The 20,894-nt window shown below is 36.1% G+C and overlaps 2 protein-coding genes across 5 annotated transcripts in view; one reads left to right on the top strand and one right to left on the bottom strand.

Moving 5' to 3' along the window:
* MACROD2 (mono-ADP ribosylhydrolase 2) overlaps positions 1-20,894 on the bottom strand; it is a 1,939,939-nt gene that overhangs the window by 1,577,257 nt on the left and 341,788 nt on the right. The gene's annotated exons all lie outside the window — the stretch shown is intronic.
* Positions 111-13,881, top strand: FLRT3 (fibronectin leucine rich transmembrane protein 3). Of its 2 annotated transcripts, XM_017678918.3 has the most exons (3): positions 111-554; positions 8,582-8,783; positions 10,330-13,881. In XM_017678918.3, exon 3 carries the CDS (start codon positions 10,373-10,375, stop codon positions 12,320-12,322), a length of 1,950 nt encoding a protein of 649 aa, XP_017534407.1. In that variant the 5' UTR covers positions 111-554; positions 8,582-8,783; positions 10,330-10,372; the 3' UTR covers positions 12,323-13,881. The 2 variants fall into 2 exon arrangements, with proteins under 2 accessions (XP_017534407.1, XP_017534406.1); XM_017678917.3 differs by lacking the exon at positions 8,582-8,783 and having other exon boundaries at positions 113-554.

Below are 20,894 nucleotides of genomic sequence, written 5' to 3'. Positions count from 1 at the left end.
ATGGCTTAAAAACTGAAAGAACCTGTGTGTTTCTATTGTAAATCTACAAATATCCTTCTAACATCCTGTATGTTTTATGAACTTGCTACCACTACCTCGTGTAGGGACCTTCATGAAATGTTGCGGTTCGAAAGGGCTGCCTGCAAACCAAATGGCATTCTGGCTTTGGCAGGCTGAGCGCTGCATTCTGGCTTCTCTCACTCCCTCTAGCGTTTGCAAAACTCATCGGTCTGATTATCCAGTTACCTCACCGAACAGCTTGGCTAAGTCCTGCCCATCTATGACATCACCCCTTCTTCAGCCACTGCGAGGTGAAGCTTTAACTTCAGACTTGGAGGTGGGCTGTGTGCAGTAAAGTGGAAGGCTCTCCGTCGCTCCCTGATCAGTGTAGGAGTGATCCGAAGCAGGACGAGCTCAGCCTGCAGCTGCCGTTGGCTTTGTGTGGACTGGACGCGAGCTTGGGAGAGGGAGGAGGGTCATTACTCCAGTTCACAGTCAGTGGAATTACAGCTACAGCGGCAGCATACATGGGATTGTTTTTTCTCGTCTTCCTGGTAAGTGTTTCCCATGTTTTTCCTTATGATTGTCCCAGAAAGTTTGCTTGGATTTACTCTCTGGAAAGAAATGACTTCGTAGTATGAGGCATCCAAATATAAATGTTTGCTCTATCACCAGTACGAGCAATATATGTGCGTGCAAGCCGGCAAGGAGAAATTTGACTATATAGCCAAACGCAAGAAGTTTCTTAAAACCTTCTTTCATTGAAAAATATAAGTAAATGGCTATATTCTGTCTCATGTAGTTGCTGTTTGAAAAGAGCTTTATGGAAACCATTATATTGTAAACTTAAATGATACAGATTAAAGAATACGAGGCAGATTTTTTCACGGGGAGGAACGCCAAAGGTCTTGCTAACTTGGCGTATACTGTATGTGCAGTATGATCACCAATTGCTGTTTTTACCACAGTGGAAGAAAATCAATAACCCCCCAGCCCATAAGTACGCAGTACATGAAAAGCATACATCCTGCTCACAGCGAACCAAGCTCCTTCTGGAGACTTGCGTGCCTCTGTAAGGATTAACAGCTACACCTAGATTTTAAAGCTTGCACTACTATCCTGCCAGAGCTGCTCTAAGCATTTCGGGCTGGCAGATCTCAACTAGTGAATTCAAGTCAGAGGAGCGGGCTACTCTCTTCCAAACCATATCCCCTCTCCAGTAGAACGCCCAAATTCAGTGCTTGGGCAAATGTAGTATGTGACTAGCATAGTAATGGACAGAGCCTACTCAGAAAAACTAACAAAGCTCAGCCTGGAAGCTGTGCCATCTGATGTATGCAGCAAGTTAAAAGTGGCAGGGGGAACAAAAATCAGTAAAGCCCTCATCCAGTAGGATATGCAGGGTATCCATTCATTTGCAACTTACAATTGGAAAATCTTATAAAAAATGCTTTTATTACAACAAAGCTTTCAAAAATAGTTACATGTGTCATCTCAAAAACAGTTTTTTTTTCAGTGAATTAGGTCTGAAACAAAATGGTTGCATAGAAGTAAAGAGTGCAACAGGCCTATATTTTCTCAACATCTTTCGGGGAGGTTGATTTTTAATTAATTTGTTATTTAATTTAGAACTAAAAAAGAAAAAAAAGCCCTGATAATTGCCAGTTACGGAATCATATTCTCTAATGGTTTTTAACAATTAGCTATTTTGAATTTTCTTTATCTGCTCTAAAATGCATATATATGTTATTATTTCATTAGCAGGAAACAATGCAAATAAAGCCACTATAAAAATGTTTCATTTATCCCTAACTACATAAGAATATCCTGATCAGCATAAACATAAAGAATGAATTTGTCCATTTCCAGATAGGACCACTTATGCCTGCCCGTAAATGACAGATGACTGATACTCATCTCTTTTGAAATGAGTAAAAAAATAAATTAATCCTTTAAAGTTCCAAAAAATATTATCACTATAACCAATATTAATAATATACCAAGTTTTAATCTATAAGATTAGATCAGAGATATACCACCTAATTTGCAAATATGTGTGTCTACACATAGACACCTAATTTTTTTCAATAGAGTACTGCCAAAACACATTAAGTCCAAGGATCAGCAAAGGTATTTCTGAATGAATAAACATAATTCATTAATACTGCATCTTTTTTAGTACTAACCATCAGTTATTAATTGGGCTTTTTATTTCTCTGCCCCCACCCCCTCTAATCAATTATCGTTACGTTCACTATGCCCAATTAAACACTTCCTAAACATTAATATTTATGAAATACATAATCAGGCAGCAATAAAGTTTTTACAAAAAGAAAAATGTAAGAAAATTTGCCATAACTGAATTTGGCAGCAAAATAATAGGTATGTTTCTTTTGCTTTCAAGTGTTAATTAAAGAGCCTCTAATTCCATCAAAACTTTTCCAGAGCTAAATGAAGCAGCGTGAAATAAATTTGGTTGAAATCTTGTGGCTGTCAGACTTTGTTACCAAGCTATTAATTATCTTTACCCCAGTTTCTTCTCTAGACTGTATTGCCCAATCAAATAGAAACTCCAATTATGTTCAGCATCTCCTGCTTAGGGACACCAAAACTAATGAACATCCAGTGTCTCCAGATGAAAAATACAATTATCAGCTTTAAATGTGCAAGTGCACTGCAGAGAGATGTGTCTGTGCTTTTCTTGGCCACACACCCTAAGGCCTCCTCTTCTTTCTGGATTATTTGGAACAATTCAAAACCCTACAAAAATAAGTAGCGGAGAACTTGCCCTGTATTAACATTACATGAATGTTTCTTCTTTCTGCTTTTTATTTTTGACTGGACAGTGTTCATACCCATATTAATTAAATCTAATCATTTTTAAAAAATTGGTTTAAAACTGCCCTTTCAGTGTCTCTTAACTTTCCCCCGTTTTTTCTAATGTGGGTGGGCTACTTAACAAAGAATGTGATTAAAAGCAAAATGTAGAACTAACTTAAAAATACTGAATAAGCTCCCTTAAATATTCTTTTATTCAGCCAGTTTATTTTAATAGCATCATAAAGAATTGTTGAAAATCAAATGACAAGCACCGTAAATGAAGTCAATGAGGGCTATAAGATTCAGTAAATTTTTCAAAGGCTGTGATTTCTTCCCTCCTTTTCCCCTCATTCCCCCTCTGCCCTCCCGCCCCCTCCCCCCACCTTTTGCCTTAGAGGCCTTCACTGTTCTTCTCAACGGGAGTCTTTGTTGTAATTAAACCAGAGAAAAACTGGCCGGCAGCAGCCAACATCTGACTTGCGGCTTATGAAAGCGGTGTTCTGGTGGCGTGTACCACCCCCCAGCGGGCTAAAGCTCTACAGTAAATCTCTCGGCAATATTAATTCTCAAAAATGCATTTTTCCCTTGAGAGCATAAGAAGGGCTCTTTTCCGACTCCTTCTAACATTCCATGATATCAAAAACTTATAAATCAACAAACCAATTCCAATGAAGAGGTGGTTTGTTGAAATCTTCTGGAAAGTCTCTCCTTCTTAGGAACCAAAATAGGAATACACATTTCAGAAGGCATTTTTGAGTTTCAGAATGCAGATTAACATCACTAAATTCTGTAATAAAACATCACACTAACAGTTTTGAAAGCCATGCCATGCTTAGATTGCATAGAAGAGCGTGTTTCAGGACTTGGTTTTGTCTATTAACAAGAGCTCCAGAGAAAACAGATTTTAAGTAAAAAGCAATGAAATAAATTAAAGCAGCAGCTAGTTGCATTTGTTTGGCATTGGCATAATCTCTTTCCTAGCCCCAAATCAAGCGTCAGAAACATATAAAAAAGATCTCTCAAGGTATTAGTCTGCCTAAATGAGAGGAGGGAGAAATTGGTCTCACTTGATGAGACAATGACAGCTTTTGTTCTTTATTCTTTCACTTTTCATGTGCACAAGTTACCGTGGCAACTTTGAAAAGAAAACCCACAGACCACATTTGGTTAAACACCATTTTTAAAGTATGTCACTGGACTCTGGATTGATGAGTTTATGTGCTCTTGATTTTTTTCTTCTTCATTTATTCTAAATCAGTAATACCCTACTCTTACATGAGATGTTTCATGATTTTGGGTGTTCTCACCGAAGAGCACAGTGCTTGGCACACAGAAGACCCAAATATCTGTTGTATTTGTGTATGAAAACTTGAATATAAGAAATTTAGAGCACATCAACCTCTGAAACACTCAGAGCTTGAAACATAACCCTGAAAAAGGAATTTCAAATTTAATGGGAAAATGTTTGTAGTTTAACAAATTACTTGTAATTGAAATTGCTCAAAAGTCAATGCAAACTTAAAGCATGTACCCTGGCCTAAGCTCTCTACTGCTCACCTTTACCACCCTCTAATTAATACCTTATTCATTCTTACAAGTCATGGTTCTCTAATTCATTTTAGTCTGGTTTTAAATATCATAAAAGGAAGCAGCATTCCCTGTGATGAAAGAAAACATCCCAGTTTGCCTTTTGTTTAAAGAGTTCTCTATTTAACTTTGAAAGCTAAAACAAATGAAGCAGAATTATATTCATTTATCACAAACCTGTTAGAGAAAAGAACCAGCAACATAAAAGGAGAAAATAAGAACCCTTTGCTTTGGAACTTTTATCCCCTATTTTGCTTAAACGAAACAAAACCTTCTTCAGGCTAGAAAATAGTCTGGATAAAACCAAGTATGAAAAGGCACACTTGCGTCTCTGCCTCTCAGCAAACCCTTCAGACTTCATGACTCTCAAGAGGAGAGTTAGAGGTCCTTCTGCTTGCCTGGCATTAAACAAAAGAATTGGAACTTTCCTGAAATCTGATGATCGTGGAAAATTTAACTACCAGACAGGCTGCTTCGAAAGCATTTTGCTGTCACTATAAACTAAACTGATGTACTCCAGTTTTTCAGTTTAGCCATACATGTGATTTATTTTAATACCATTTGTCATCATAAAGACTTAGTCTTCACAGGTTGATTATCTTGTGCTTTCTAGCAGCAATTTAAGCATTCAAAAATTAATAACTCTCCTAATGCTCTACATTATAATGTACAAATTCTACTTTACCTAGAAATGACAGACTTGAATAAATTCGATTAAATATGTGTTTTCTTCAATCTCAAGGTTTTACTCAAAATAATAAATGCAATTAATTTGGATTAGAAGTTCTACATGCCATTATACTTTCAGGTTTACTATTTCTAAAAGTCTCCAGCATTAAGAAATCACTATGAGGCCAGTCATTAAAAAGAAACTAAAATCTCAAAACTCTGTACTTGACTGAAGATTTTTTAAATGAGCAATGATCTCAAACCAAAATTAATTTAAATCAAAGGTAGCAAATAAAGGATTTAGGAAATTATCACTAACAGCATGCAATATTATCTTAGCCTAAATGATCAAAACATGAAAAATACCTTCTCATCTCAAACATTCCCACCTCCAGAATACTGTAGTAGCAGAGGATTCACATAATCATGTAGATAGCCTCAAGTTCTTAATTTTATTTAAATACAAGTCTTCTATTCAGATACAGATTCTTAAATTATATTATTTTTTCATCTTAAAATGATAGCATCCTTATCCATTTACATACTTTCTTAGGTATGTCATAGAAATAAATGGTAGGCTTTTCCCAGACTTGATGATTACATTATAAATGCATAACAAAAACTCATACAATTTTTGCTTATAATAGGAAACTAAATATAAAGACCCCTATTAAAAATTTGATTTACCAGTCAGGTAATTATGTTTCTTCTTTTTGCTACAGTTTTAAGTGCTATGTACTTAAGTAATGATTCCATTAAAAAATAATAACATTGCTTTAGGTAAACAGTACTGTATTTATGTTTTCCCCAGTTACCCTATTAACAATATTTTTCTAAAAGATGACCTTTTTTGTTCAGAAGTAATGTACTCTTTCAAGCCTAAGCAGAAAAAAAGCTCTGAAGTTGATGTTGTGGAAACCTGGCTACAGTGTCCACACCAGTGGGGGTCATTTTTCCTTTCATCATTCACATTCAACTCCAGTGTCTCTATGTGAATGTCTACAGCCAGCTAGAAAAAGGAAAGTCTGAACATGGGCAGGATCACTTATTTTAGGTGAAAAGATAATTGCAGCCTTTAATATGCAAAACAACAAAACTGTGTAGCACTATAATTCCAAATATAAAAGGGAAGGAGAAGATACAAAATATAAGATAAAAAATACAAATCAAACATAAATAGAACTGTTTCGACCTTAAGTGAGTGGGTACTTCTGAAGTAATCTTCATTTCTGAAAGTATCTTTCTCTCCAAAGAAACCTGCTTTATGTTTTTGCATTTTGTTTTAATGCAATTTGGGGAAAAAAGAATGACATTTTACAAGAATTTAATGAGATTTAAGACGTTCTATTAACCCCACATTATCACCACTACTGTATCAACACCACTACTGTATCAATGGCCGTGTTTGGATATCAAACAGAAAGGAAGCAGTTTCACAAATGTAAAATGAGAAAAATAAACAAATTAATTTTTCTTCTTCTCAAATCAATTTAGAATATTGTTTTCCTTTTCTGGGTTAAGTATGTGAAAATAAACACATAGTCCTAGAACTTGATTTGGTGAAATATTTATAGTTAAGATACAAGCTTTATTTCTGGTTACATTACGATCATCTCCTTGGACATATCTTAGGCTAACCTGACTTGGAAAAAGAGTCAAGAATTTTTAAATCCATATTCATTGGATTCATCTTTTCAACTTTAGACTGTGTCCTGGAGTATGAGAAATGCCTGATTATTGGTAACATTTTAAGCAGTTTCTCATCTGTGATTTTTATAACAGTTTTTAATTAGTCTCTAATGCAATTTAACAAAAGTAATCATTTTATAAGTTTATGAACCAAATTATTGTATATATTTAATAATTGTCAAGCTTAGAAAACATATACAGCAGATACTTTTTAAAGTAACTTTGTAATTATAATTTTAACGGCTTGTTTCCATTTTCACATACCAAGAAAGCAACAGTTTTGAAGAACATACACTATTGAAATTCAACAATAATGAGCAAAGCCCTAAAGGTATCACAGTAAAACCTCACATTAAACAATAAATCATATAAACTTTCCTCCGTGGGCACTTTGCAATATCCACTAGAGACTACTTTATCCATCTGCTAACTGCTATTTTTGTTTCCAGCTGCCTAAATAATATATTAAATATATCTGCAATTTTGTATAAAGCTTCCTTCTGTTAATACAGTCTGTGATACTGTTGGTCTCTGGTTTGCAAACTAAAAGAAACTGAAATTTCAAAGAGTACCAGAAATACAAATTTTGGCCTTGTTTAACATTCACTTTAAGCAGTGTCTAAATTCTGGAACAGATGCTGTCCTTGTTGGATGCTAGGTAATAGGTAATTACAGGGGGAGAAGCAAATTGCTACTTTAGTCCTTAATTTTGGGGTCAGATATTTCCGTGATACTCTAAAGTTTCCTACACGCACAGAAACCCCCTGAATTGAGTAACCCTGCATAACAGATATAGATCCTACCCACCTCCTCCACCCACACCCCAAAAATCTTCATGCATATTAGCTAATGGACAAGGAGGCATCATCAAAATCACAGGTCTGTTAGGTCAAACCTTAAATCTTCCAGAAAGGAAAAATAAACTTACTGGAAATTGACATGTTCATGTTTGAACCTAGTAAGAAATGCCTTCTTGGGTTTTGATATGCTTTCCTAATGGTCATTACATGGAGACAAATTGAAATAGCATGCTTTCTTTTCCAAATATACATTTTTGAAGTTCAGTTTGCTCAAAGAAAATTAAAATTGTATTTTCCTGAAAAACTAATTATGACTTGAGCTTCTATGCTAAACTTTTGGCCAGGAAAAGCTGAGTAACTAGAATTTCAAGATCATTTAGTAGTCCTCAGAAACACTCTAAGGTGGAAGGTGATCGTGTCCACACATTATACAACTGGGAGAAATGAGGCCTGCAGGAAGAATTAAACAGGACATTGAGCATATCAAAAGAAAAGCTTCTACAGCAAACTCTTTTCAACTTTGTAAAACTGTAGATTGTATTACGTTGTAAAACCATGTTGAGAAAAGTCTAAAAAAGTTACTATGACATTTCTGTCAAAAATCTTTGTTGTATATTTGCTCACCCCTTGACATGTAGTTGCTTTCTTCTTTTCAAAGATTCCACGTCTAAAATTTAAAAATGAACTTTTAAAAATTGGCCTGATCTGAATTCAAAACCAGGGAAGGGGCTTATTGCCTCTTGAATGAAGCTTTCTTTGCTTCTGTGTTTAATTCAAAGTGACACCAACAATCAGATAACAGTAGAAATTGTTTGTTTGGTGAAATCTCAACTTAGCTCCTACTTTATATAGTGAAATGGGAAGTAAAAACAAAGAGGTCGTCTTATCCCCTTTCACTAACTACTATGATGAAAGATGTATTACTTAAAGAAATAATTGAAGTTAAATCTCTAGGTAATTTCTTTAGTATGTTGAAGTTCATTATTAATACCTCATTAAAACCTTTTACTTCACAGGAGATGCTCAGACCCAGTTTATTTTAAGGAAGAGAAATATAAAGGAAATCTAGTATGTTTCCTTTTTTTCCATGAAGAATATTTGAATTTAAATTTTCTTTACCTCTTAAAAAAGAACACCTAATCTTGCATAACGTGACTGCACCAGATATTCTGAGAAAGCAGCGAGAAGCAAAAGCTGGAAATAGCTATTTCACAGCAGGTAATCATACCTCAGGATGTAGCTACTGTACAAAGTTTATACTTGGATAATCCTGGATGGGAATAAAGGTGGGGGGTAACTGCCTGAAAAACCCATTACTCTATAGGCCTTAGCATCATGAATGGCTTTCTTCATGAGGATCTGAAGTTACTATCTCTGACCACATTGCACAGAAGAGCCAATAAAAATTTCAAAGAGTGCAATTTCCACTAAGGGAATTAAGCTACACAAAAGGAACCTTCACACAGAAACTGTCAGAAAGAAAGAAAATAAAAAAAAACATAGGAAGCCATGTGTTCTACATAGTAACAGGAAGCTGAATTGTTTCTGGTCCCCACTTTAATGAGCTTGCCCACCATGCTGAACTGCAGCTGGAATGTTCTCTGACAACAGCAAGCCAGATCTGGAGGTGTGTGCGGCATAGGATTACTTGAATAAACAGTGAACATTTCCAAGGACTAAACAAGAGTTTTTAAGTCCCACTCCCTCACCAGGAAAATAATATATACACATTGGATTTTCACTAATGCAAAAATTTACTCACATCGTTCAATAAAGTAGGAAAAATATTAAAGTCTTATATTTTCATGCCTTCAATTATAAGGGCTGATTGACACCTAAAAGTGCAGAAGAGATTATATTACACAATAGATCAGTATAAATCTATAATTCTCCAGCCATGAGGAAAGTTGAATCATATTCTAAATTAGAATTTAAAGAAAGATGAATGCATTGTGAAAACATGTTATGGGATAGAATATAATGAAAAATGTGCATAAAGATGTTAAACCATGTAGTGCAAAGCATAACAAAATGGGGACAAAAGAAAGAACTAGTTTAACATGAAATGGAATTTGCCACTTAGATGAGCTAGGTGCATTAACTTTGTAGTTCTTTCCTTTCCTAAAGTAAATGAAAAAGATTCCTTCTGATTTTGTTGCTATAAATACCTATCTAACAATGCATAATAACCAAAGAAAAAAGAAATAACATCAATAAAGCAAACGATAGGTGCTACTGTGAGTCAGAATCTCAAGATGTGTATAAGTGTTCCTGAATAGGAAGAGAGTAAATTTTTTGCTACACATTTCTATACCTGTATGGTCTACCTAATGAAAGTAGACATAAAATTTTGTTTTTTAAGACAATAACATTTTTATCTTTAAATATCACAAATCATCCTTATGTGTCAATTCATTATGAATATTAAGAAAAATTAGGAATTTGATTAGCTTGGTCGGTGCCTGGCTACAAACTGATACAAGTATTATGAAAATGCTGCAGAATATTCAATAAACCTTAATTATTTTAATTAAAATATTCCAAAATCAAATGGATTTGGGAATTAATACTTCTTAATTTAATACCAGAAACATTTAAGGTAAAGCGATTATATGATTGTGTTTATTTAGCTAGTAAACCCTAAACATGCAAAACAATTAGAATATTAAAAATGATGATAGAAGTTTGAGTCTCCAGATCTACTTTGAATGTTACTTTAAGTACTGGCCTAATTGTCTTTTTTCTTTAACTCACTCCATCTTAGGGCTCTGAAGCTACCTTGTGTAAAGACCTCAACACTCCTGACCATGATCAGCCCAGCCTGGAGCATCTTCCTCATCGGGACTAAAGTTGGGCTGTTCCTTCAGATGGCACCTTTGTCAGTCACAGCTAAGTCCTGTCCATCTGTGTGCCGCTGTGATGCAGGCTTCATTTACTGTAATGATCGCTTTCTGACATCCATTCCAACTGGAATACCAGAGGATGCTACAACTCTCTACCTTCAAAACAACCAAATAAATAATGCTGGGATTCCTTCGGATTTGAAAAACTTGCTGAAAGTAGAAAGAATATACCTATACCACAACAGTTTAGATGAATTTCCTACCAATCTACCAAAGTATGTAAAAGAGTTACATTTGCAAGAAAATAACATAAGGACTATCACTTATGATTCACTTTCAAAAATCCCCTATCTGGAGGAATTACATTTAGATGATAACTCCGTCTCTGCTGTTAGCATTGAAGAGGGGGCTTTCCGAGACAGCAACTATCTCCGACTGCTCTTCCTGTCCCGTAATCACCTTAGCACAATCCCCTGGGGTTTGCCCAGGACGATAGAAGAACTACGCTTGGATGATAATCGCATATCCACTATTTCATCACCATCTCTTCAAGGTCTCACTAGCCTGAAACGCCTGGTTTTGGATGGGAACCTGTTGAACAACCACGGTTTAGGTGAGAAAGTTTTCTTCAACCTGGTCAACTTGACAGAACTGTCACTGGTGAGGAATTCCCTGACTGCTGCACCAGTAAACCTTCCAGGCACAAACCTGAGGAAGCTTTATCTTCAAGACAACCACATCAATTGGGTGCCCCCACATGCTTTTTCTTATCTAAGGCAGCTGTATCGACTTGATATGTCCAATAATAACCTAAGTAATTTACCTCAGGGTATCTTTGATGATTTGGACAATATAACCCAACTGATTCTTCGCAACAATCCCTGGTATTGTGGGTGCAAGATGAAATGGGTACGTGACTGGTTACAATCCCTACCTGTAAAGGTCAACGTGCGTGGGCTCATGTGCCAGGCCCCAGAAAAAGTTCGGGGGATGGCTATCAAGGACCTCAATGCAGAACTGTTCGACTGTAAGGACAGTGCAGGTGTAAGCACTATTCCTATAACCACCGCAGTACCCAACACGGTATATCCTGCTCAAGGACAGTGGCCAGCTCCAGTGACCAAACACCCAGATATTAAGAACCCCAAGCTCACTAAGGACCAACGAACCACGGGGAGTCCTGCAAGAAAAACGATTATAATTACTGTGAAATCCGTCACCTCAGACACAATTCATATCTCTTGGAAACTCATCCTACCTATGACTGCTTTAAGACTCAGCTGGCTCAAACTGGGCCACAGCCCAGCATTTGGATCTATAACAGAAACAATTGTAACAGGGGAACGAAGTGAATACTTGGTCACCGCCCTGGAGCCTGATTCACCCTATCGCATCTGCATGGTTCCTATGGAAACCAGTAATCTCTACCTGTTTGATGAAACTCCTGTTTGTATTGAGACTGAAACTGCACCCCTTCGAATGTACAACCCTACAACCACCCTTAATAGAGAGCAAGAGAAAGAACCTTACAAAAACTCCAATTTACCCCTGGCTGCCATCATTGGTGGGGCTGTGGCCCTGGTGACGATTGCCCTTCTTGCTTTGGTGTGCTGGTATGTTCATAGGAATGGATCACTCTTTTCAAGGAACTGTGCATACAGCAAAGGGAGGCGAAGGAAGGATGACTATGCGGAAGCAGGCACTAAGAAGGACAACTCCATCCTGGAAATCAGGGAGACCTCTTTTCAGATGTTACCAATAAGCAATGAACCAATCTCAAAGGAAGAATTTGTAATACACACCATATTTCCTCCTAATGGAATGAATCTGTACAAAAACAATCACAGTGAAAGCAGTAGTAACCGAAGCTACAGAGACAGTGGGATTCCAGACTCAGATCACTCACACTCATGATGATGGAGGTCATGCCACACACTGTGTTTCGGTTTTTTTTAGACCTAAGGGAGGTGATGGTAGGAACCCTGTTCTACTGCAAAACACTGGAAAAAGAGACTGAAAAAAAGCAATGTACTGTACATTTGCCATATAATTTATATTTAAGAACTTTTTATTAAAAGTTTCAGATTTCAGGTTACTGCTGCGATTGATGTAGTGGAGACACCTGAACACAATTCTATATTTTAGTATTTTTTAGTAATTTGTACTGTATTTTCCTTGCAAATATTGAAGTTATAAACCATTTACTTTGTGTTCTACTGAGTAAGATGACTTGTTGACTGTGAAAGTGAATATTCTTGCTGTGTTGAACAATCAGGACTGCGTTCACATGAGATCCTTGTAGTATAAGCACAGGCCATTTTTCACTTTGGTATTAATAAAATGTAAAAAAAAACTGGCTGAATGACAAAAATTAAATTTCAAAACAGTTATAAAGTAATGTTACAATTATTAAATTTGTGTTATCCCAGTGATACTCAATAAATCAAAATATGTGAAGTAATGGGCAATATCAAACTTGCAGCATATCTCCATTTTTACTCTAAGCAAATTAGACCTCAAGAAAGTAAGCTTATCTTCTGAACTGAATACATTGGCTGGCATAAAAGGAGTGTGAAGTCTGTTGTTAAAAAAATTGCTAACAAAGCTTTAAGAATAAAGGACTTCACAAAAACAGTAATGTAGGTGTGCTTCCAAGTTAGGGGGGGAATGTGTACCTAGGAAAATATGAAAGTTTAGACTTGCATAGTGTAATGAAGACAATTACCAGAATTACCTTTTGGTTTTGCCTATACTACCCTGATTTTTGAAAAGTGAATTCTAAAAACACCATTTCTGGTGTTTATGATGTTTTTACCAAAAAAGATGTAAAAAAAAAAATCCTATACATATTAAAAAAGGTACATTAACCATAAGCAGTCCCCCTCAACAATGCAGAGAAAGTAGTATAGTACTTTAAATAAGTGAGAATTCAAAAGAAAAATAAATACTAGAAATCAAATTTAGATCTGGTTTATGTGAAATGTTTTAACACTGTACATAAAAGTTCAATTTGCTTTCACAATGATCAAGAATACTGCCCATTACTGTCACAGTTTCCCAGATACTACATAATGAACTTGTAGTGTAACATTTCTTTCTAGCTTCCTACTGAATTGTGAGCTATGTTTAAAAACCACATCACTTTTCCATTGCCATGATTTTTCTTCCAACAAAAAACCAAAGTGCATTGTACGCCCTTTGGCCAGTCTTGTATGTGCCTTGATCCGATGCTACATGTATTCAGCTTTTAAAAATCGACAAATTTTTCATACTTCCTTAAATATGAAAAATTATGGTCTTATTGCTGAATAAAACAAAAAAAAGTACAAAATAATCGTGCTTGCTTTTCGGGATTATGTTACTATCACTAAAGTAGCAAATTGCCCAGCACATTAGTCCTAAGCACCCCCATGTATTTTTCTAGGCATAAAAATAAACGTTGGCTACAAATAAAAAAAATAGCAGTATCTTGAGCATTTGTATCATTTGACTTCAGAGACTTCAATGTTTCATGAATAAATTAATTCCCTAACAGTCTTTCAGAATATTCTTACTTTATTTATTGACTCCATAGATGGAAAATTTCAGAAGAGCTTTTGTGACCATTCAGACTTATACACTGCTGCCATTGTCCTGATACTCTTTTAGGTGGTTTTTGAGAAACTAATATTTTTAAAATAACCGTTTGTTAGTAGGAATTGGCATCAGAGGATTTGAAGTCTCAGATCCACCACTTACTAGGTATGTACTTAAAAACAAACTACTTAATCTTCTTAGCTGAGTTTCCTTACGTGTAAAATAATAAAACCACTCACTCACGGGGTTCTTGTGAGGATTAAATGAGGAGATGTGCATGGAAATTGTACAATGTTCAACAAAATATGTTACCACTGTTATGGTCAAGAGAATTCAGCAATGTGTTCCCAAAGGTTTGCTAGATAGGGCTCCTTCCTTCACTCTACTAACAAATATCTCCACTGCCTCTGAAAACGACATTTATTATTCATTTGCCATTTTCAAATGTTTCCCAATACTTTCTCTTTTAACTTCCTTTTATGGAGGATAGCTGTTTTCTAGGACTAACTTAGCAATGACAAATGTATTAACATTAAGTATAAGTAACACTTTCTGAAGCAAGTTGAACTTGCTTCAGAGGTTTTAAGTAATTCAGCTGGAGTTCCATCAGAAGTCAGGGAGTGGGGTGGATGGGCCCGTAAAGTCACTACAAACCTACGAGTTTATAAAAAAGGCAAAAGCTAAGAGATTATATTGACTATTTTTCCAGTTACTAGACATTTCATGAGCACAGAAAATTTCACTACATTCATTTTAATTACTTCGCCTGAGATAAATTTGAAAATGTTGTACATCAGCAAATAGAGACAGCATTAAGAGGGTAGAAGTTTATTCTTTACCTATGCTTGCTATGAAATCCAAATGCTTTACTGGAAATTATATATCCTATCCTGTCAACAGAATAACAAAACACAAATCTCCACCTTAAAGGTCACTAAATTATTTATAGATAAATTTGCATATATCCTAAATTAAATGTTCATAGTTTTTACTGATCAGGTACTAACAGAGAGAACTGTAAAGAAAAAAGTGCAATCCTGAATTCACTGTTATAGATTTAACAATACAATTGGGGCAGCTACAAAAAAATTTGAAGGAAAAAAAATCACTCCCTTACTGAATGTTTGACAAAAATCAAAAATTGTTTTTGGATGCTGCCACTTGTAACTTCATTAAATCACTGCACTTATACTCTAGTTCCCTATTAAAAATAACACTGTACTCTATCTTCCAGCAAGGCCGATTTATTAAAAGTATTCCCCTGTGCCAATGGAACTAGTAAAAAACAGCTTTACTAACTACAGTTTCTGAGTAAAGCACATTTTATAGCTACATGCCAACATGACAGTTTTCATGAGGAATCCAAAGAGACCCACATGCTTTAAAACACCTGACGCGTGAATGTTAAAGGAACAAATCCACTATTGAATTTGCTTTAATATTAGCTCATGTGCTACTGAAAACAGTAGTGGCATTTAAAATTTGAATTCCTTTCCCCTACTTAGCATGATTAACAAATCTTAATTTAGCATAGTCTTGGAATTACAGGTACTGTACTTAATGCTTTTAGTCTTTCGGTTAAATTAGCAAAATACTACTACTAATAATAATAATGCATGCTTATTAGGCACTTCTTTAAGAACTTTAAAGTTCTCAACAAATAATCTCAACAGCCAGTGACCTTTTCTGAATGGCTCCATGGCAGAAGCCTTGCCTTGAAGAAGTATGCTGGCTAAGATTGTAAGCATTAACATGTAATCTAATGAAAATTTATTGCCACTGCAGCATAGACGAATAATTAAATGATTGATGGATCAAGGAAGACCTCATCAAGGAGGTAAAATTAGAACTGGATATTGAAGGATAAGGAAGTATTTAACTATAAAGCAAGAAAATCAAATGTTGGCCATAGAGAGAAAATGGTGAACAAGTCATGGAGATAGGAAAACAGGGGTCCTGTTTCTCAATTCTGACTTGGTCAAAATCACTTGGGGAGACTTTTTTAAAGATAACCGGACCTCAATATAGACCTACTATGTTTAAATCTCCCAGGTTAAGGTTGGGCATTTATTTATTTTTTAATTCCAAATGCGATTCTGATGCAGTTGAGGGCCGCTGATTTAGGAAGTATTTGGGAAAAGGCCAATAGTCCAGCTGAAATACAGGGCCCATGAAAGAGGTAAATTTGGAAAAGTTCTTTGTCAAGCTTTGTAATGTGTTGAATTCCAAGCTAAGTGTGCCTGATATTATTTAGCAATGATTTTGACCAGGTGTGCTCTTTAGGGACATTTTGTAGAAATAAAGAATACTGCATGAAGGAGGAGTGAGAAGAAACTGGGAATGAGAAGACAAGATAGAAAGTTATTGTGGGCAAGAGGAAATAAGGGCCTGAACAGTGGAAGATGGTTTTTTTAAAAAAAGTTAAATACAAAAGATATAGGAAAGGTAGAATTCCTAGGAACTGGAAACTGAGGAAAGAGTAAAAATTGATGATTTTTGGTAAGTAGAATGTTGATGAGGCAATTAATAATAGAAAAGCAAATTTCAGAGTATTGTGTACATACTGAGTTTGCATAGGTGACCATATGCACAGTACTGATTTATACCAGATAAGTTTTAATAGTGTCCTTGTTACCCTTCCATAGTGATCCAGTTTAGATGATAAATTATAAACAGCTTAAAGTACTTTTATATTATCCCTCTGGAAATATCTATCAGGAAGTTGGAAATGAAGATCTGGAGACAGATCCTCAGCATCAAGGAAGGGAATCTGTATCTAACAGGTTATTATTTTCTTTTTTAGCATTTTTTTTATTAAGGTATCATTGATATACAATTTTATGAAGGTTTCACATGAGCAACGTTATGGTTACTACATTCACCCCTATTAACAAGCCCCCCACCACACCCCATTGCAGTCACTGTCCATCAGTGTAGTAAGATGCTATAGAGTCACTACTTGTCTGTGTGCTATTCTGCCTTCCCCGTGACCCCCTTACATTATGTGTGTTAATCATAATGCTCTTTAATCCTCTTCTCCCTCCCTCCCACCCACCCTCCTCAACTCCTTCCCTTTGGTAACGGCTAGTCTCTTCTTGGAGTCTGTGAGTCTCGAACAGGTTATTATTAAAGCTGAGATGGTGAATGAGATCACCAACACAAAGTGAGAAAACAGAAAGAAAAGATAAGTCAAAAGGAAACCTAACCCTTTGTAAGGATAGCAGATGGAAGAGGAGTCCAAAAGCAAAAAATAAAAAAATAAAAAAAAGTCACAAAGAAAGAAAAAATAATGATGACAGGAAAATTGTGAAATCAAGTAACTAGAAATATTAGAAAAGGAGGATGTCAAAGGGTAGTCAAGAATGCAGACTTGGAAGAGGATACTGCTAAAAATGGGAAAAAAAGGAGACATCAGGCCTTTTTGAAAGCAGGGTCAGTAGAGTAAGGAGGCAAAAGCCTCTATGATGTTGACAGGATAATAGGAGATAAAGAAAACACAAACAATGATTAAGACTACTTACTCTTCAAGATTTTGGAAAGAGAAGGGATTTTTGGTGGTGTGAGGATCAAAACAGATAAAAAGGGGTGAATACCAGGGGAGACATTAATTGATCTCAGGAATAAGCAGGGGTAGAGAGAGAGGAATCTACAATGAGGACAGGGAGCACATGTAATAGGAGAAAAGAAAGCTGAGATGCATGAGAGGTGTGGTCCGAGTCACAGCCGTGACTCTAAGATGACTGAAGTTTTAAAGGCTGTTTGTGAGAAGCTGCACTTTTGAAAGTCACCACCAAGGAATACAAAGTCACTCCGAGAGGTGGAAAAGGTTGGTGGAGGTAAGGCTTATAAGACAGATTCTAAGGAGGATGGCAAAATGTCCCAGAGATGAAGAGGAGAACATGATAGGATTAGGTAAAATAATGACTTCATAAGAAAGGTTTTTGAATAATGGTGATAGAAACATAGTCAGGAAGTGGTCAGTCAGGAGTTCCAAAAAAATTTTCAAGGTCAAGAAAATTGTTTTTGAAACTCCCCACCTACATCCATGCCCCTCCCCTAGTTTCATCAAATAGTGACAGTAAGAGAAGGAACAGGTAACAGGAGAGGTCATTCTCAGGGGAAAATGTCCATTAATTCAAGGTGGTGCAAAGAAGGCTGATGAAAACATCGGTTCTGTAGGAAATTGGAACCCGAAAGAAAAGGAGCTCAATGAGCCCAATGGAAGCAGTTAGGAAATGGGGTGGGGGGTAGGTCAAACTCCCCGTGGGAAGAGACAACGTACAGAACAGGAAAGCAGACTTCGCACCTATGACTCTAACAGAAGACCACAGTTTAAAAGGATGTTGGGGATGAGAGGTTAGTGGGAAGCTCCTGAATAGTATAGACATTGAAAAAGAACCTGAATAACCAAAAATTAACCTAGCTCTATTCTTTGAACATTGAGACAGAATTAAATTCAAATTTATCTCAAAATATACACTGAAGAAGTATTTTTACCCACCTACACAAACTTCCACAGGGTTTTCCCAGATGGAAGTGTCCCAGGATTCCAGGTGAAGGGGTAAGCAAATCACATTATGGACCCCCTTCCCCACCCCGCTTCTTTCCCCCATCTTGTTTGTATATTATATGGGTGAAATGAGATTTGAAATGAATTTTGGGGCTGACATGAAAGTTTTTTTTTTTTCTTTCTTTCTTTCTTAAGAGGCCTCAAAAGGAAGTATGCAGCCACAGGGGTGTGGAAGTTGGGGATAATGGGATTTGACTGACTGACTGTGTGAACACAAAAGCAGTGCTTCTTTTTCAATGCCAGCTGGCTGGGGTTGGGGTGGGGGTCAGGATAGGAAATTACTACCCAAAGTAATTACCCTTCTGAAAGTACATTGTTGCTCTGATAATGGTGACATTGCAAAAGTAAGGTTAGTTCATACGAATATTCCATTAAAAGCATGGAATCACTGCTGGAATTCCACACTGTAATTTCCTAGATATGAAGACCAATGCTAATAAAAACAAAACAGGGAACATGAAGGAAAACAAAAGTCTCACAATTCTTTTTTAAAAATACGTTCTATAAATGTTGGCAATGTCTTACATATGCAGTGGGCTTAATATATGTCTGGTGATCATGCTGCTCTGGCTGCAGACACTACATTTGTTGAGGACTTTGTCAAGCATAGTTCCAGGGTTTTATATATTTTGGTCTTTTTTAATTCACACAATAACTTTACAGATAGGAATTGTTATCCCTATTTTTCAGATAAGCAAATTAAAGCTTTGAAAGGTCTTAGAGATTTTATTCATTCAACATTAACAATGATTTGCTGAATCAGTAAGTATGAGGATCAAAACAGGTCTGATAGTCTGATCCCCGTGCATTAGCTGCCTACTAATAGCTGTCTGGGGCTGGGTATACATCAGTGACCCAAAAAGATATGGATATCATAGTTGAAGGAGGTAGGAATTCAGATATTAACCAAAACCCAAATGAATGGGAAGTGGAAAACTGTGACAGGTGTCATGGAAGAGAAAACATGGTGCTATGAATGAAGCATAACAGGAGAACATATTGTGATTGGGTGGTAAGGGAAAGCTTAAGACCTAAGGGATGAAGAGTCAGTCATGTGAAGAGTGAGGTAGAGAGTGTTTAAAGCACAGAAAAGATTAATTTAAAGTTTCAAGTAAGGAATCAGCTTAGTGAGTTTAGGGATTGAAAAAACGTCAGGGGGCTCAAGCTCAGTGAGTAACATAGAGGTGAGATCAGTGAGGCAAGCCCAGATCAGATTGTGCAGGACCTTATAGACAAAGGCCAAGACGAGGAGTCTGGACCTGATTCTAATGCAAGAGAAAACCACTGGAGAGTTTTTAACCGGGTGGTGGCAGGGGAGGAGGAGAAAAACAATGCGTGGGGATCAGACTATCAGATTCTACTGTAATGAGGCCGCTAAGCCACAGAATGGAGAAGAATGACTAATATGGAACAGGCTGGTGGTAAAGAAAAGAGGTAAAAAGATGTCAGTTATATTTTGGAGCTATAATAGAATCCTTCTTATGGTTATATATACAGTAAGTGGTGGAATAAGGATTCTGTCTGCTCCTGAAGTTTGAACTCTTACCACTCTGTTTAAATAATGAGCAGAAACATTTCTTCAATAACTTTAAAAAGGAGTTTGAGTCCAGAAAAAAAAAAACCAACACATTATTACATTATTTCCTTGTACTGAGGTAACAACCTGAAGACATTTTTAGAATTAAATCTCAAAATGTTTTAATGGGGTAAATGTGAATTTTTTCTCCTAAGGCTTTCAGACCTCTGCCTCATGATGCTGAATGATGATTTCTGATGGTCAGTAGTTAATGGCTGTAAACTACCCTGAGAATAACACTTGTCTTTCTTGCAGCTTTCAATAAATTTAAACTGAGAGTCAACAGACAAATCTTAATGTTTGAGTTCACTACAACACTTTTTCATGATCCCTTTGTGCCTTAAAAAAGACAGAATGGAAGTGCCAGGTCACTGATGCTTTTTGCCAGGCTTGGTGCTGAATTTGAGACATAACCCATGAGTACTACTACCAAGTCTACAAAGGTAAAAAAAATAACAAGAGTATTTAATGGCTTTCCATAATAGTTTTTTAAAATAATCTTTGAATTGTTGAAACGCTTTATTCAGAGTATACTCATCAGACATGTATAAATGCACACAAAAATTAAAGATCTACATTTAATTTCATGCTTTTTAGCCGGTAAGTCATAGAATCTTAAAGCTAGCTAAAAGTGATTTCATGAATTTTGGTAATGGGTGCTAACAAATCAAAAGATGAATCTCCTCATTACGTTAAAACAAAACAAACTTTCGGGAAAAAAATGTAGTTGAGCTGTAACTAGTTTACAGGCTTTAAAAAAGTTC

Source organism: Manis javanica, chromosome 5 (genome assembly GCF_040802235.1).
Source record: "Manis javanica isolate MJ-LG chromosome 5, MJ_LKY, whole genome shotgun sequence".
Taxonomy (NCBI): Eukaryota; Metazoa; Chordata; class Mammalia; order Pholidota; family Manidae; genus Manis; species Manis javanica.
Note: the sequence above shows the minus strand (reverse complement) of the source record. Positions and strands in the feature narration are given on the sequence as shown.

Excerpts from the sequence above, each read along its gene's own strand:
- FLRT3 (XM_017678918.3), top strand. The coding sequence starts at position 10,373 with ATGATCAGCCCAGCCTGGAGCATCTTCCTCATCGGGACTAAAGTTGGG.